The sequence below is a fragment of the Saccopteryx bilineata genome, chromosome 2, assembly GCF_036850765.1.
Source record: "Saccopteryx bilineata isolate mSacBil1 chromosome 2, mSacBil1_pri_phased_curated, whole genome shotgun sequence".
NCBI classification, from domain to species: domain Eukaryota; kingdom Metazoa; phylum Chordata; class Mammalia; order Chiroptera; family Emballonuridae; genus Saccopteryx; species Saccopteryx bilineata.
Window position 1 is genome coordinate 111,599,809 of NC_089491.1, and position 19,619 is coordinate 111,619,427.

The window sequence follows — 19,619 nt, forward strand, 5'->3', positions numbered from 1 at the left end:
TCAGCCTTAGGCTCATGTTGATTTCAACACTTAACCATCAGCCTTTACCAAAAGGTATATACTCTGTGTCCCTTTACCTGAGAAGATTGAGACTCAGGAAATTATCAGAGAACCATATAAAAAACACTTTACTAAAAATGCAGCAATTCAATAAAAGTTCACTCACTGAACACAACAAGAATCACAAACCATTTTTCTTGTTTGGGTCAAGCAGCAGCCAGACAGATGCTCCGGCCCTCCCCACAGATTGGAAAGACTCCTCTCTTGGAGAAGTTGAACAAACTCAGAGAAAAACCCCCAGAAATGGACATTTTGGAGGTTCCTCTTGTAAACTCTTTAAGTCTTACAACTTCTAATCAGTTTTTTCTGTCTCTCCTAAACACGAATGGTCAAATAGCACTAGATAATTGAGTAAAACTTCAAATATGGAAGACCAAAATAAAACACCCAAAATAAACAGACAATATACAGAGAAGAAAAACTTAAAAAACAAAAAGTTCCAATTAATCCCTCCAAAAAATAAGAGAAGAAATTATACCCCTGATATAAAAACAAAATATTTTTTGGAAAAAAAAAGGGGGGGGGAGCACAGAGATTTAAAAAAATGCTTGAAAACTGAAAATATGTTAGATAAAATTAGTATTACAAAGAAGGACCAGAAGATAAATTAAGAAAATCTCTCTAAAGTACAACTAGACTAAAGTAGAAAGAAAAAAAAAAGAATCAATTTAGCTGGTTGCAGTATCTGACAAATAAAGAGATCCTAAAAAGAAAAAAAAATGAAAATGAAGTACTCTTAAGGGCACAATATAAGAGTACTTCCAAGCCTGACCAGGCAGTAGTGCAGTGGATAGACCATCGACCTAAGACACAGAGAACTCAGGTTTGAAACCCTGAGGTTGCCAACTTGAGTACAGGATCGCTGGCTTGAGTGTGGGATCATAGACATAAACCCATGGTCACTGGCTTGAGCCAAAAGTCCATTGGCGTAAGCTCAAAATTGCTGGCTTGAGCAAGGGATCATTGGCTCAGCTGGAGCCTCCTAGTCAGGACACTTAGGAGAAAGCAATCAATGAACAACTAAGGTGCCGCAACAAAGAATTGATGCTTATCACCTCTCTCCCTTCCTGTGTCTGTTCCTATCTTTCCTTCTCTCTCTCTCTCTCTCTCTCTGTCTCTCTTGGTTGAATACTTTCCTAAACTAAAGAAACAAGTTTCTAGGCTAAAAGTGACAAATTAGTGGCCATAACCAGGATTTCTACATAACAAAGAAACAGAATTCTATCTAGGCTAAAAGTGACAAATTAGTGGCCATAACCAGGATTTCTACATAACAAAGAAACAGAATTCTATCAATGCACGATAAACTTTCACAAAGTTGGGGATAAAGAAAAAACTTACATGTTGTCATAAGAATAAGCCATACACATTGTGTATTCTCAGAAAATTATAACTCCTTATTGTTAAATAAAAGTCATGTTCTTTAATAAAGCCTTTAACTGAAATCAGAGACTACATGCATTATTAGCTGTTGTTAATGAATAACCTTAAGGTAACAACAGACTGTTGAAGAGAAGAGGGTGAGCTAATCTTTTCTATCTTATTACACTAGTAAAAGCTGAGAAATAGTTGAAAGACTTTCAATTGAAAACATTAGAAATACAAACCTGATCCAGGCTAAAGATCTCCTTTCCAAACTACATTTACTTTCTATCTTACCATCATGAAAGAGATCCAGCTACTTTGCTTACAGCAAATTCCTTTAATGCATGCTGATGAAACATAACTGTTACAAGAGACGCTTGTCCAAGGGTCTCTTGTGCTCCCATATGTGTTGCTAGGTGTACCGAAAGTGCAAGGCCCTACCCACTCTTTACACAGGCCAGTTTTCAGAGTCATGTTTACAACAAGTAACCTTGAGAGATGAGGTAATGTCTTCGTCTGGGACAAAGAGCAAGCTTGATTACCACTTACTATAAAGGCACTGAATTCCCCAAGCTGCAACACAAACCCACTGTGCATGCTGCATCGGTCCGAATTTCATCAAGCACTCTCCTAGGACGTAAAGAATAAGATGGTCCAATGCAAATATTATGTTTATGCTATTTGCTATGCTATAAATATTCAAGTCCTTTGTCTCTACCTGAGTCACATACATTCTGCCAGCATTTAGGAAATAGTAATACACTGTAGCTTTTAAGTAGGGTGTAATTCCAGACCTAATAGTAAAAATTAATCTTGAGGCTATTAATATGAATTGTTATTGAAAACTGCATTTACTTACCATGTTTGTTTTAGGAAAGTAACTTGCTAGACTATATACAGTAAGAAATTAAGTTTAGCCACCTGAAAATATAATATACACAGACACTATGATTTTTAACTCACACTCTATAGTCTACTGACTTTCTTTGGTAACTCACTAATCCGTAAGTGGTCTGGAACTATCTGTAAGGCATGCAGCTTCAAGATGTTCTGTCTGTATTTCTCACTTCATTCTTACATATCTTTAAACTCAAGATGAATGTGAATTTTCTGATCACTAAAATGAAATCAAGCATATCTCAACTATAACACCTGAAGCAAGAAAATAACAAAAACTACTTTTAATCCAGAAGTCTATGCTAACCAAACAACCGATAAGGTGTGAGGGCAGAAGATATGGTAACTTCAAAACATGTACCCCTCACCAAGCACTTTTCGCTCAGTAAGCTATCAGAAAATGTGTGCTACTAAACCCAGGGAACAAACCAATAGAGATAAAAAAAAAAAAAAAACCCTAGATCCAGGCCTGACCAGGCGGTGGATAGAGCGTCGGACTGGGATGCGGAAGACCCAGGTTCCAGATCCCGAGGTCACCAGCTTAAGCGCGGGCTCATCTGGTTTAAGCAAAAGCTCACCGGCTTGAGCCCACGGTCACTGGCTCGAGCAAGGGGTTACTCAGTCTGCTGAAGGCCCACAGTCAAGGCACATATGAGAAAGCAATCAATGAACAACTAAGCTGTTGCAACAAAAAACTAATGATTGATGCTTCTCATCTCTCCGTTCCTGTCTGTCTGTCCCTGTCTATCCCTCTCTCTGACTCTTTCTCTGTCTCAAAACAAAAACAAAAAAACAAACAAACCTAGATCCAGAACACTAAGACCAATACTGAAACAAAAAGATTTCCCAGGATGATGGCAAAGGAAAGTCTCCAGACAACTGTTGTATAGTAGCTCCAAAGAGCAAACAGTCTGAGCTGGAGCAGAAAGGTAGAGAAATCCAGGAAGCAATGATAAATTATCTGATATTGATTGCATAAAGGGGTTTTACAGTTCTGAATAAAAGGATGTCAAGAATTAGTTACAATAAATAGAAAATTATATTAAAAAATAAAGCAACTGTTACTTCAGGCAAAAATCAGAATTCTATAGGAAAGAACAGATAATCATAAAACACTTCAAGTATTTATGGTGAGGTGATCTAGGACATCTAGTTATCCAAAATAGAAAGTCAAAACATAGTAACTGACAAATCAGAAAACAACAGCATTGACGCTGCAATATTTATTAAAATTAAAAGTTCACCTTTCTAATATTTTTACTCCTAAGAATTCTATCAATAGATATGAACGAAAATGATATGAAGAAGTACAGACTGTTTGTATTAGTAAAAACACCTGGCTTACTCTACAGGGCAAACATGACAGCTTTCTAAAAAGAATAATAAAGTTCTATCTCAAATATATATAAACTAAACTAAATAGTAGAATAGTGTTCGCTATCATTTGAATAAAAAAAAACACATTCCACCTGACTAGGCTGTGGTAGTGCAGTGGACAGAGCATCAAGCTGGGATGCAGAGGACCCAGCTTTGAAACCCCGAGGTCACCAGCTTGAGCCCAGGGCTCTTCTGACTTGAGACTGGACAGCCTGGGCTCACCCAGCTTGAGAATGAACTTACCTGCTTGAGCGCAGGGTCGCTGGCTTAGGCAGGGGAAAACAGACATGACTCCATGGTCGGTCGCAGACTTGAGCCCAAAGGTCACTGGCTTGAGCAAGGGGTCACTTGCTCTGCTGTAGCCCCCCAGTCAAGGCACATATGAGAAAGCAATCAATGAACAACTAAGGAGTCATAACAAAGAATTGATGCTTCTCATCTCTCTCCTTTCCTGTCTATCTGTCCTATCTGCCCCTCTCTCTGTCACAAAAAAAAAAAGAAAGAAAGAAAAAGAAAAGAAAGAAAGTAACATTCTAAGAATAGAAACAGAGGCATGAATAGATGGACAGCTGTCAGGGGAAGGGAATGAGGAAAGACTGGATGAAAGAAGGTGAGGGGATTAGTCAAAAAACTTAAGATTTAAAACACAGAGATACAGACAGCAGAGTGACAACAGCCAGAGGGAAAAGGGGGAGGGCAGTAGGGGGAAGAAGGCAAAGAGAGGCAAAATGGGAGCAAAGAGAAACTTTTCTTGGGGAAGAAGGAGCTCAATGCAGTGTGTAGATGATGTCATATTAAATTTTAAAAAATAAAATTAAGAAAATATTCTAGTGAAAAGTAGCAATACAAATAAATAAAATGCAAGAGTAAATACTGAAAGAAACAGCTAAAGTATTAAAAATAAGTTACTTTTGAGATATAGGACTCAGAGAGTGGAGAGGAATTACTGTTTCTCATTGTAAGCCTTTAAGTACTATTTGATTTTTAAATCACTTATACCATTCATTGTATATATGTATTTGACTTCTACAAATCAAAATCACACTATTTTGATTAAAATACATTAACTGAAAAACTATAGAGGCTGTGGAAGGCTAGATAATCTTAGCCAACCCTTCCACTACAGAAAACAGAAAAAGTTCAATGAAATATAAGAAACATTTCCTAAAAAGCAAAGCCTAAGAGTAAGAGCATATACCAGGCCAAGACTTGGATAAGGGTTCAAACCTAGAAAAGTCAGAAAACCATTTGGGTACCATCTGTCCAAGAGAAAAAGGCTGGGGCCCCAAAAAGCTTCTCTGTAGTAGTAATTAAGAATCAGAAGCAAAACTGGCTCTAAATCCTTAAAAGTAAGATAAAGTTGGGCCTAGCAGAAAAATAGAAATCTTCTCATCTTAGGCCTCAAATTATTCAACAAATAATTTTTCAGACACAATGTCTAAATATGTATTAGACATATTCAAAAATAACCAGACACACAAAGGAACAACATAATAATACAGACCCACACAGACTTCAAATGCTATATATTCTCAGGTGAATATTATAAAATAATTATATTTACTATGTCCAAGTAAGAAAAGATTGAAAATTTCAGGAACAAATAATTTCATACCTATTTTTAAAAAACCAAAATTCTAGAACTGAAAAATAAAATTAGAAACACACAAATAATTTAACAGCAGGTTATAGATAAAACAGAGAATAAATGAAGTGAAAAATAGGTCAAAAGTTTCCAGAATGAAGCAAAGACAAAAGGATAGGACAGATGAGAGGGTAAGAATATAATACAATGAATAGGTCAAATATACATTTAATTGGAGTTCCAGGAGAGCAAAAAGAGAATGAAACAGAGTAATAGTATTTGAAGAAATATAGCTGAGATTTTTGCAGGACTGATAAAATATCAATCCAAGAATAAAGAATTCCTTACAATCTCATTCAGACTAAGTAAAAAGAAATCCACTCCCAAACACATCATCATGAAACTGCAAAAACCAAAAACAAAGAGAAAATCTTAAAACATCCAGGGGAAAAAAAATAAGCCTTCCAAAAGCCCAATAATTAAGACTGATTTCTCAAAAGTAACAGAAGCCAGAAAACAATGGAATAGTATTTTTAAATAAATAAATAAATAGGCCCTGGCCGGTTGGCTCAGCGGTAGAGCGTCGGCCTAGCGTGCGGAGGACCCCGGTTCGATTCCCGGCCAGGGCACATAGGAGAAGCGCCCATTTTGCTTCTCCACCCCTCCGCCGCGCCTTCCTCTCTGTCTCTCTCTTCCCCTCCCGCAGCCAAGGCTCCATTGGAGCAAAGATGGCCCGGGCGCTGGGGATGGCTCTGTGGCCTCTGCCCCAGGCGCTAGAGTGGCTCTGGTCGCAACATGGCGACACCCAGGAGGGTCGCAACATGGCGACGCCCAGGACGGGCAGAGCATCGCCCCCTGGTGAGCAGAGCGTCGCCCCTGGTGGGCGTGCCGGGTGGATCCCGGTCGGGCGCATGCGGGAGTCTGTCTGACTGTCTCTCCCTGTTTCCAGCTTCAGAAAAATGCAAAAAAAAAAAAAATAATAATAAAAAAAATAATAAATAAATAAATAAATAAATAGCCTAACTGGTGGTTGCATAGTGGGTAGAGTATCAACCCAGGATACTGAGGTCCCAGGTTCAAAGCCCTGAGGTCGCAGATCTGAGCACAAGCTCATCTGGCTTATGCAAGCTGTGGGATCACTGGTTTGAGCCCAGAGATTGCTGGCTTGAAGCTCAAGATCACTGGCTTGGCCTGAGCCTCTGGTCAAGGAACGTATGAGAAGCAATCAATCAACAACTAAAGTGAAGCAACTATGAGTTTATGCTTCTCATCTCTCTCCCTTCCTCTCTCCAAAATTAATTAATTAAAACAACAAAACCATAAATTATGGTATAGACCTAAAATTCTATACCATATAAACATACTATTCCTTCACTAATGAAAATTAAATAAAAACATTTCCAAAAAGCAAAAAACAGCATTAGATATTAGGAAACCCATACTGAAAGCAGAGGGAAGATTAGAGATACATGAAAAAAGAAAGGAACAAATAAAATGAAAATACACTCTCTGGACAAAAGTGATTCATGGAGTTCAATGCTTTATATATTACTTGCTTAATCTTTCTTTAGAACTCTAAGGGCAAACAATTTCTTCTACCTGACATTAATATCCCACTTGCCTGTAGACTCTGTGCACTGAACTTAACTGCACATCTGCAAGCAATTCATTTCAGACATGTCTGTATCTAAAGATCTTATGTCCAAATTACTGTATAAGACTACTCAACCAGATTTACTAACAAAGGTTTCTCTCATCTGACTCTTGATTATCTAACTACCTCTTACGAATACTAAACCAGCAGATTAACAGTAATAAAAATCATTTTATCCTTAGTATGTATTCATCACTTATACTAGCATAAATAGTTAAAACAGATTATTATTACCCATTATCTTTTTAACCCCTTTCCTTTTGTAGCTTTTCCCCATAGAACTCTTATTTAGAACGTGAGCTGCAAGTTAGACCGCTAGAATTAATGTCCTGACTCCAACCTTATTCTGCCATGTCATCAGTAGCTTATTTAACCTCTGTATGTTTCAGTTTCCACATCAGCTGAAAAGGGTATTTCAAGAGTTGAAATTAAAGAAAATATACGTGAAAAAACACTCAGTATAGTACCTGGCACATAATAAGCATACAATATGTTAAAAACAATTTTTTTCAGGAAAAAAGATACACAGAATCTATATTTTAAAAGTTATAATTTTTAGAAATTATTAATTTGTACAATAATTTCTAATAATTTTATAATAATTACTAAAAATATAGAAAACACATACTTGACTAAGTCTATTCTATTATTGATGGCAGCCCAATGGAGGAGTGTAACATTTTCTTTGTCTGGTTGTCGCACGTCATAACCTGCTTCCACCAATTCTCGGCAACGTTCATATATTCCATATCTTGAAAGAAAAAGAAAAACAGAGATTATTACTACTATTTGACAAAAAATCTAAAGCCAAAAATAACATTTTCAAAAAATATAATGCTCCACTTTGATACCTGGTATTAAAATGAACTGCTCAACACAAAATGTTACTTTTAACCTAACAGTTTTTACTAATCCATTTTAGAGGTTGTGTCTCATCTATAAGAATGCAATAATCTCATTAGATGGAAATAAAAAGGATATCAGAAATCAAACACCTATCAGTTGCATGTTTTTATTTATATTAATACTTATTTCAAAAAACACTTGAGGCAGCTTATAAAAATAAATACAATTACATTAAAAATATTAAAGACATAAAAATGCAGTAACAAACAGCATATCAATGATTTATCAGAACATCAAGAAGAAGGAGAGCAAAAAGATAATGGGACAAAAAGACACGTGTTTCAAATTGCTAGCTCTGGCAGTGAGGAGGAAGGGATAGCAATGCCAAATAACTGTGCAAAATAGTATGCTATCAGCTATTACATTCTTAAGAAGTGTAAAGCTATTTAGTTTGTTCCCCTCAAGACAAAGGGACTATTTTAGACATCAGTGAGAAAGCAACTACTTTTATTTCAGAAAAACACCTGCTATAAAGAGAGTATTTTTTTAAAACAATGTTTGGAAATGTTTCCACCATTATACAACATAATTTCTGAAAGATCTAAATACATCACCTATCACCTCTAAAATCCTTCTCATTTGGATATACTAAAAATTTTTGATACAATTTTCTAACATGTACAAACCCATTTGTTGTAATTACAAAAATGCCAAAACCTGATTAGCTTGTAAGAACTATCATCAGAAAATGGATGTTTACATAGTAAAGTACAGTGAAATCCTTGCTTAGTGAATACTGAAAAAATAATTACTGTGACTTAGTAAATGCACCATATGTAATTCTTCCATTAGAAAATAAATGTATTTTTGTGAAGTTATCCTTTTATTTTCAGAAAAAAATAAATTAAAAGTGTCTAAATAAAATCAATTTAGGATCAGATAGCCATAACATTTTAACATAAAAATATTAAACTATCTAAAATAAACTAAAACATGCTAAGGAAGCATGTTTAATTACACTACTCTCATTGTAAATAAAATTACTGAAAGACATTAAAGCCTGATCAGGAAGTGGTACAGTGGATAGAGCATCAGACTGGGAACCAGAGGACCAAGGTTCGAAACCCCAAGGTCACTGGCTTGAGCACAGGTTCATCTGGCTTGAGCTGGGGCTCACCAGCTTGAGCATGGGGTCACCAGTTTGAGCATGGGATCACATGACCCATGGTCGCTAGCTTGAACCCAAGGTCGCTAGTTTGAGCAAGGGGTCACTCGCTCTGCTGTAGCTCTCCCCTGCCCCCACCTCCAGTCAAGGCACATATGAGAAAGCAATCAATGAACAACTAAGGAGCCGTATCAAAGAACTGATGCTTCTCATCTCTCTCCCTTCCTGTCTGTCTGTCCCTGTCTGTCTCTCTCTCTGTCTGAAAAAAAAATTAAAATGTCTTTAATGTATACATAAAATATATACACCAATTTTCTCCAAATTGATCTACAAATGCAATAAAATTCTAATTTAAATCCTAAATAAATTATCTCATGAAATTCCCAAGTAGAATCCTAAAATTCATTTGTGAGAGTAAAAGGCCAAGAATAGCTAAGACAATTCTGAAGACTAAAAAATGATTAAAACAGGGTGGACCTACACAAGACTAAACAAATGGAAGAAAAAAAGAATATTTAGAAATGGACCACAGAGTCATATCAGCATCATGATGAAAAAAGACATCCATCAATTTGTCCCTCTTCCAACAATAATTTGCATCTACCTAGACAAAAGTGGCTCTGTGGGACCTGTGGGATCCAGCACCATATACCAAGGGAGCCAGGAGAAATCTTGCTCACCCATGTACTGGGTAATAGGAACACAGACCTCAATCCCAGAAATGGCCCCTGCAATGGTCCATGAACTGGCTCTAGCCCCTCTTGGCTATGATCTGAGAGCTCAGGAAAGCTCTTTTGGAAAACACTGTCTTAAACAATCACCACAGATCAGAGAGCTGTTGTGGAAGTCCAGGTTTCCAGAGAAATCCCAGCACATTGTTTCAGTGAAGAACACACACACACACACACACACACACACACACACATTTGGACAACTGGAGAGGAGTACAGATCATGAGCTACATGACTGGAGGGTAGGAAGAAGCTAGGAGAGAGGCAGATAGGACTCTCAGAAGGCATTAAAAGGACACAGGTTCTATTAAGTCCATAAAGAACTTTCTCAAATTGTAAAAAGACAAAAGAACTCAAAATGAGTAATGGATTTAAAATGGTAATGCACTCAGGAAGAAACTCAAATGGTCAATACACATAGGAAATATATTCAAAACCATTTATAATCAGAGAAAAGACCCATCAAAACAGAGAAAAACCATTTCACAATTATCAAACTGACAATTATTAAGTGTGACCAAACTAGAATTTAGCAAGAATGTGGTGAAAGAAGAACTCTATTCCTACAGTGGCAGTATAAATTGACATAGCCATTTGGGGAAATCAATTTGGCAATAACTGCTAGCGTTGAAAAAGAGGACCCTGAACAAGCCAGAAATTACACTTGATTTTTCTACCTTAGAAACACTCTTGTTTATGTACAGGAGAAACAGATGCAAGGACATTCACTGATACAATGTTTGTAATAATGAAAAAGTAGAAGCATTTTTAATTGTCCCTTAGTAAGGAGTGATAGAATACAGCAGCCCCTAATCCCGAGGAGATGCATTCCAAGACATCCAGTAGATGCTTGAAACTGCAATAGTACTGAACCCTGTATGTACTATGGTTTTAATTTATACATTAAGCATAGCAAAAGATTAATAAGAATAATAATAAAATAAAAATATAATATATTGTAATAAAAGTTATATATAAATGTGCTCTCTATCTTGTACTCTCAAAATATCTTATTGTCCTGTACTCACCTTTCTTGTGATAAGATGATAAAATGACTTAAGTCAGAACTTTCACCTTTTCACTTAAACGAAGCCCTAGAAGGCCTCCCTTTGACATGTCTGAACTGCCAGCATCAGTACTCTTGTGCTTTGGGGCCCTCATTAAGTAAAAAACAGGTTATTGAACACAAGCACTACAATATCTGATAACCAAGATGGCAGCTAAGTGACTAACAGGGCAGGTAGCTTACGCTGCACAAACACACTGAACAGAGGAATGATTCACGTCCCAGGTGGGATGGAATAAGACAGCAGGAGAGTTCATAACACTGCTCAGCATAGAATACTATTTAAATTTATAAATTGTTTATTACTAGAATTTTCCATTTAATATTTTTGGACTGTGGTTGACCATGGGTAACTGAAACCACAGAAAGTGAAGCCACAGATAAGGGCAGACTACTATACTACATACAAATCAGTGGAATGGAATAAACTAGGTCTTTATTAACAATGATAAATCACAAAAGCTACATAGCTTTTTTTAAATAAAAGCAAGCTACAAAAGGATAATGTAGAATATAATTTATATAAATTTAAGCACATATTACAATAGCATATTTTGCTTATAAATATTTGTAGAAATGCACAAGAATGTTCATGAGAATGATTCACAGCAATTTCAAGAGAGGTCTCTTTGGGGGAAATGGGAAAGACTACACTCAGCAACCTGTAGCAATTACAGCAAAATGATAACATCTGCTTAATCTGACAGCTATTATTCTCTGTAGGACTGAAATTTTTCAAAACTTAAATAAATGTTTTTCAAGGTAGAAATTATAGACCGCAAACTTTTCAAGAAACAGGATAGTTAGGAGAATATGTGAGGGATAAAGAAAGGATGTTTTTCCCTTAAAATAAAAGATGCCAGAATACATTTGCTGATGGAAATCATGCACTAGGTAGGGGGGAAAGAAATTAATAACAAAGGAGAGGAAGGAGATATCAAAAGAAGCAAAGTCTCAAAAGGAAAAATGAAATGTAGAGTAGCACAATTTGTTTATTAAGTACAACTGGTACAATGTGCTTTGATTTTTGATACTAACACGCAAGGAAGTAGGGTGGTGTCAGTAGACTAAGGATCTCTGAAAGTTTGCCTCTGCACAAATGTAATACCTGTATTAAAAATCTGACAAAAACTGTCAGAGTCAACTTTTTCAGAACTCTGAAAATTAACGAAAGGCTCTCGGCAATCCAAAGAACATTTATTTAGTTGAAAAGAACAACTGAATTTCAGAAGAACAGAGAAATTGCTGGCATTTTAACATATCCTGGTCACATTCTGTGCTGCCCAGCTGCCTTGAAAAATAAGTTTGCTTTCCTGGTAATGGAACTGTAGTAAGCAGAATAGGGATGGAGTCACCTATTTGACCTGTCTGGTTCTTCTCTGGAAGGATACATGAAAGGCTTTTCCCTGGGAGGGGTGGGGGTGCGGTAGGGCAAGCGCTGAACATCACAGTTACTTGAAAGGATGGCTAACATTTGGGACAAACAACAGACAAATCAAAAAGCTTAAAAGCAAAACATAAGGAATGAGCTATCCATAGGGGTTTTAAAAAGCTCGGACATATTCTTGGGAATCTAGAAGGCCATGTACATGCATAAGGTCACATGCACATGTTCAACCAAGACCTGTGATGGCCCTATGCTCTCACCTCTGATCAACTTGAAGGTTCCGTGCAAGCAGAAAGTAAAGGCTAAGTCCGAACTGTCACTGCCTGGTTGAGTATTGAGTGTCTCAACATGCACAAAGACTCAATCAGCACAAAGACTCAATCAACGAAGATCAAGACTTACTTAGTCTAAAGATTTAAGAAGTCTGTCCAATCAAAGGCCAACCATTAACTGAGTGGAAACCTCAGTGGCTACACAAGACAAAGATTCAGACTTTACAGAATAGTTTTAAAATGTCACAAACAAACCCTGGAAGAACCTGTTATCTATAACTGCCACATTACATTATTTGACTAGCTCAGTTTTCAACAAAAAATCACAAGACCTCCAAAGAAACAAAAAAGTATACCCCATACATGTGTGGGCAGTGTGTGTGTGGGAGGAGGACAAGGAATAGAAACTGTCCCTGAGGAATCCCAGACATTAAACTTAGACCAGGGGTCTCAAACTATTAGTCTGCGGGCCGCACAAAATTGTTCAGCGGGCCGCATGCGGCCCGCGAGTTTCAGACCGCTGACTTAGACAAAGATTTTAAATCGGCTATTTTAAATTTGTGCAAAGAACTAAAGGAAATCAGGTCTAAAGAACCAGAGTATGAAAACCATGACTCGCCAACTTGAGAATATAAAAAACACAAAGAAATACATGTTCATATTTCATTTAAAATACAGATGACGAAGAAAAAAACTACAACAGAAACTTACTGTGTAGCCTTGACTATGTCCCATGTGCTGTAATCATCAATATGAGTTTTCCGTCCAAGAGGTTCACCATATCCATGGTTATAATGGCTCTGGGGTTTGATTTCCTGTTAAAAAGAAAATCAGAGAGGCAAGAATTGAGAAAAGGTAGAGAAAACATTTCAGTACTTCTCTACTTTTTTATACTATTTGAAGAATGCTTATTATCAAAATGATTAAGTTTTATCTTTATCTGAGGTCTGCATACTAGAGAAAAACCATGTTCAAAGAGATCTACCTCTTGATACACACTCTCAAAACAAAAGATGCAAGACTAGAATTTAGTGACTAATGAATAAGTGAAATTCACCTTTAGTTCCATAAAACTCTCTTATCTCATCATCAAATCAACTCTCATTCTCTTAGGCTAATTTTTCTAGTATCTAACATTACCTCTAGCTCTAACACCTTACTTCATCATATGTCAAATAAACTCTAAAGTCCTAAAGATACAAGCCCACGAATATTATTCTTTTATTATTCTCAAGTATTACCTTTTCTTATACTCATTCAGCCTGAGGACTTATTAACAATCTAACAATTGGGTGCATATGGAACAATGGGACAGCTCTAATAAAATGTAAGTCCACCAGAATCATTTAAAAAATGTCAATACCCTTAAAGAAACTTTTTATATAAAAATTAAAGCAAACAATAGTTTCACATAATATGTATTACATCCATTCAAAGCTTCTATGCTGTGGCAATTCTCTATTTAAAATATAAAATTTGCTATGCACTGAGATACAATTCTATTTCTTTATATGCAAACAGAAAAACTGAATATTCAGTTCTAACATCATCTGTTCAAATTTCTATGACTCTGATCTCTCCCTTTTTTCCTGTCTCCTCCGCCACACACACACACAAAATATAAATATAAATAAAAGGATAAGGCATAACAAAGTATCTGGAAAGAATTAAATCCTTAGAAGAATTCATGCTCTCTTGGTCACTGATATTTGATAATACAAATTAAATGGCATTTTATTGAAGGGAAAAAATTATTATCTTTGGGAATCAAGATGGTGGCAAAGTAGTGAAAGTTACACTCCACCCAGTACCAAACTGGAATTACAACTAAATTAAAGATCAATTATCCTGGAAAAAATGTTATCTTTAAATTATTCTAGCCATTTAATTTATTTGAGAAATTCCAGTTTTATTTCTTTGAGTTAGAAATTTAGAAGACTATCAATCTGAATATTTTCAAAGTCACAGAATTAAAACGTTTCACAAAAGCAAACTGCTAAATATAGAACCTTTCAACAAATTAATTCCTTATGAAAATGCTATAGCCAATATTAAAATACCACAATAATAATCAGAAATATACATTAGCAGAAGAAAATAGACATCAGTCTTAAGTCAAGATTCACAACATGCATAATGCATACAGTTTACTAAGTGATTTCTTAAAGATTCTTCTTGGATTCCATTAAAAAAGAACTGGTTAAATTTGAACATGGACAGGTATAGTATTCTGGGTACGTGCAACATTCTGAATAACTGATGAAGCAAACCAATAGATAAGACTTAATCATTTAATATTTTTAAATCTTTTCTATTTAATATTTCCCCTGAATCATACTTCTCAACTTCTCTATGCTCTATATTTATTCAGTGAATCAAGAAAAACACTTTTTTAGAATAGTCTTTCTAACTTTTCTTTTCTGATTTTGTTCTCCCCTACCACCAGGAAAATAATTTTTTAAACTTCTGATTCTGACTTCTATAGGACTAAAAGACAACTGATGGAAAACGAAAACTAGCAGTGGCTTACCAGCAACATGGAGTAATGCTGCATAACTGACAAAACCTGTGCTGAGAGCCTACGCTACATAAAGCACTCTCCAGTGTGCTGGGACCCCAGGCCTAACACAGTGTGAAGTTTCAGATGGTGCAAAAAGAACTCAATAATCAAGATTTAAAAATATTTAATGAATTATCTTTTAAAAAATAAAAACAATGCAAAAAAAATTCCAAACATCACCATTTTAAATACAGACAGAATCAATACTGATTTTTCTATTTGCACTGTGGCTCAGAGAAGCACTGCAGACAGACATCAAACATAGTCTCTTTCCTTCAAGGACTTTACAATGTAGAGTGGAAGGACAAAATAGGTAAAAAATATAAGTCAAATATTAGAAGCAAGAATTTTCCAATATTAAGTTAAAACCTAAGAGAAGTAAAGGCAAAAATAAATGAATGGGACTATATCAAACTAAAAAGCTTCTGCACAGCAAAAGACACTGACAACAAAACAAAAAGGCAGCCAACTAAATGGGAGATGATATTCGCAAACAGCTCTGATAAGGGGTTAATATCCAAAATATATAAAGAAAGCATAAAACTCAACACCAAACAAACGAACAATCCAATTAAAAAATGGGGACTGGTGGTGGCGCAGTGGATAAAGCATTGACCTGGAACGCTGAGGTCGCTGGTTCAAAACCCTGGGGTTGCCTGGTCAAGGCATATATGGGAGTTGATGCTTCCTGCTCCCCCCCCCTCTCTCTCTGTCTCTCTCCTCCCTCTCATCTCTAAAATGAATAAAAATAATTTTAAAAAAAATGGGGAGAGGACCTGAACAGACATTTCTCCCATGAATCCATGAATATACACAAACAGAAAATGTACTTGAAAAGATGCTCATCTTCACTAGCTATTAGGGAAATGAAAATCAAAACTACAATGAGATACCACCTCACACCTGTTAGACTGGCTGTTATCAACAAGACAGGTAACATAACAAGTGCTGGAGAGGTTGTGGGAAAAAAGAAACCTGCATTCACTGCTGGTGGGAATGTAAACTGGTACAGTCACAATGGAAAAGAAATATGGTGGTTCCTCAAAAAATTAAGATTAGAGTTACCATGTGACCCAGCAATCCATTTTCTGGGTATCTGCCAAAAAAATTAAAAACATTTGTTTACAAAGACATATGCACCCCCATTTTCATCACAGCATTATTCACAGTGGCCAAGACATGGAAACAACCAAAGTGTCCCCTGATAGAAGATTGGATAAAGAAGATGTAGTAAATATATACAATGGAGCCATTAAAACAGCAGTTCTCAACCTGGGGGTCGAACAACCAAAACACAGGGGTCGCCTATGGCCCACAGGTTGAGAACCGCTGCATTAAAAGATTAAATATTGCCATTTGCAACAACATGGATGGATCTGGAGAATATTAACCTAAGCGAAATAAATCAATCAGAAAAAGCTAAGAACTATATGATTTCACTCATATGTGAGATATAAAACTGGATTCACAGACACAGACAAAAGTGAAGTGGTTACCAGAGGGAGGGAATAACTGAGGCCAAATATACAGTGAAGGCACGTGGTCTAACGCTGAGTGAGGGGCAAACGTCCCATGCGTCATGGAGATGTACATCTGAAACCTGTGTGTTCCTACGGGCCAAAGTCACCTCATTAAATTTAGTTCTAAATAAAAATAAAATTAAAAACTAAAAACTATTTCAATTTGAAAGTGTTATGGCAAACTGCTTTTTTACTAATGACAAATATACTGCTTTACAGGCTTATAACAAATATTCATAAAACAAAACATAAATTTCTACTTAAGGCTCACTGTTACAATGTTTTCATGCTCTTTAATGTCATTTTCATCCAGAAAGCTCTTCTCAGTTTTTCTAAAGTCCATTTTGTGTCACTGACATTGACAAATATGATCTTCCAAATGTACTTAAAAAAATCACTGTATTTTTTCTAGTAACATTTCTATATTAAACCTACATCAGTATCTATTGTCCCATCTGTAAGATTTTTATTTGTTTCTTTCTGGTTTTTTAGTAAAAGAAATCTGACTTCTTTTTTAAAGATGGCTTTAAACATATCCCTAGACGAATTCTAGAAAGGTTGAGTCATTCCCATAAAGAGTAGAAGAAATGGTATTTAAGCAAATCTCTAACCAGTCTTATTGTCAAAAAAAAAGTTATAATAAAAAATTTCAATTTATTTTTCTCACTTTTAAACAGATTGGAAACTGGTTCACTTCTAGAACCAATACCCTGTCAGTATGACAAATGCCAACACTATCTGTCAAGATAACCACTATCTCTAGGCCTAGAAATAACAATGGTAGTTTTTAAACTTTAAAACATTTTTTTAAAAACTGTGCTTATGTAAATAAGTATATCTTACAAATGTATAGGCAATATTATTTTTAAATTACAAACTTGCTATATTAGATATAATTTAACACACAGGTATTTAATGACACTTTAAAATTCTGTAATTTTTTCTTGAGTTTTAATGGGTACCAAGAAGCAATTTAATTGATAGGTCTGCCAAGAAAAGTAATACTAATTTGTAGGTCAATGTAACTTTTAAAAATACAGTAATTCCACCTGACCAGGCAGTGGCACAGTGGATAGAGCGTCAGACTGGGATATGGAGGACCCAGGTTCAAGACCCCGAGGTCACCAGCTTGAGCGCAGGCTCATCTGGTTTGAGCAAGGCTCACCAGCTTGGACCCAAGGTTGCTGGCTTGAGCAAGGGGTTACTCGGTCTACTGTAGCCCCACGGTCAAGGCACATGTGAGAAAGCAATCAATGAACAACTAACGTGCCACAACGAGAAACTGATGATTGATGCTTATCTCTCTCCCTTCCTGTCTGTCCCTATCTATCCCTCTCTTTGACTCTGTCTATGTAAAAACAAAACAAAACAAAAAAACCCCCAAAACAAACAAAACAAAAAAACCAGTAATTCCATGAGAAACAGCATGGTATAATACAAAAAGTTTTTGAGTAACAGACTATTGAATTAAAAATCTGCCTGACCTGTGGTGGCGCAGTGGATAAAGCGTTGTAAACCCTGGGCTTGCCTGGGCAGGGCACATATGGGAGTTGATGCTTCCTGCTCCTCCCCCCTTCTCTCTCTCACTCTAACTCTCTCTCCTCTCTAAAATGAATAAATAAATAAAAATTTAAAAAAAATCCGCCACTCTTAACTAGACTACAACCTAGCAAGGATTCAGGTTCCTTATTTGTAAAATGAGAAGGATGAATAAGAAGATCTTCACAGAGTTCCCCTGAGTTGCTTCAAGGACATCAAAGAACTAAAAAATTTAAAAGCCCCCTCAATTCCCTCCTTAAGCTGTTATTTATCCTGTTTTTGGATACTAAGGCTTTATATCATATTTCTTTTTTTTCTTTTCTTTTTTTTTTTTTTTTTTGTATTTTTCTGAAGCTGGAAACGGGGAGAGACAGTCAGACAGATTCCCGCATGCCCCCGACCAGGATCCACCCGGCACGCCAACCAGGGGCTACACTCTGCCCACCAGGGGGCGATGCTCTGCCCCTCCGGGGCGTCACTCTGCCGCGACCAGAGCCACTCCAGCGCCTGGGGCAGAGGCCAAGGAGCCATCCCCAGCGCCCGGGCCATCTTTGCTCCAATGGAGCCTTGGCTGCGGGAGGAGAAGAGAGAGACAGAGAGGAAGGAGGGTGGGGGGGGGTGAAGAAGCAAATGGGCGCTTCTCCTTTGTGCCCTGGCCGGGAATCGAACCCGGGTCCCCCACACGCCAGGCCGACGCTCTACCGCCGAGCCAACCGGCCAGGGCCATATTTCTTTAGTGAAATAAACCAGACAGAAAAAGAGAAATGCCATATGATCTCAATTATATGTGGAATCTAATGAACAAATCAAACTGACGAATAAAATATACTGCTCACAAAAATTAAGGAATCAGGGAACATGCAGATACTCCAGAACTTTCAGCCTTTTGTACAGTGCATTTTCACCAAATAAAGGTTGGTTTTGCATTTCACTTGCATAATCAAACAACTTTCTTTGACTTGTCATTTGCTTTTCTGATGTTCTCGTTTAATAAAAAAAATTAAATGCTTTTTTTATCGCTTTATATTCATTTTGAAATATCCTCTAATTTTTGTGAGCAGTATAGAAACAGACACGAATACGTAGAACTGGAATAGACTGACAGCTGGCAGAGGGAAGAGGAGTTGGGGGACTGGATGATAAAAGGTAAAGGGATAAATAACAATTCAGCTGCTCTTTAAAAAAAAGTTCAAAAACTACTAGATTTGAAGTCCTCCAAGATTTTTTCCAAGGCTAACATACAACAACTTTATATATTGGAATATAGAAATTACAGCCACTAGGAAGATCTTTCTAGTACTGTGATGGCGAACCTTTTTATAAAAACCGCCCACTTTTGCAGTGCTGGTCAACCTGGTCCCTCCTGCCCCTAGTGGGCGTTTCAGCTTTCATGGTGGGCCAATCGCTGCACCATTTGGTTGCTCTGCTACCTACTCACCATGAAAGCTGGACCGCCTACTAGGGGCGGGAGGGACCAGGTTGACCAGCACTGCAAAAGAGGGCGGTTTTTATAAAAAGGTTCGCCATCACGGTTCTAGTACCTAGTTGACAGCCCTAATACTTGTTGAAGAAAACTGGAAGGAGGAAAAGCACCT

General features: G+C 36.7%; 1 protein-coding gene across 1 annotated transcript in view; it reads right to left on the bottom strand.

The window, feature by feature from the left end:
* ZDHHC17 (zinc finger DHHC-type palmitoyltransferase 17) overlaps positions 1–19,619 on the bottom strand; it is a 102,596-nt gene that overhangs the window by 70,341 nt on the left and 12,636 nt on the right. The window contains exons 2-3 of the mRNA XM_066257633.1: positions 13,117–13,220; positions 7,567–7,689 (exon numbers count right to left, since the gene is read on the bottom strand). Of these exons, the coding sequence (XP_066113730.1) occupies positions 7,567–7,689; positions 13,117–13,220 (227 nt within the window). The remainder of the gene's footprint in view (positions 1–7,566; positions 7,690–13,116; positions 13,221–19,619) is intronic.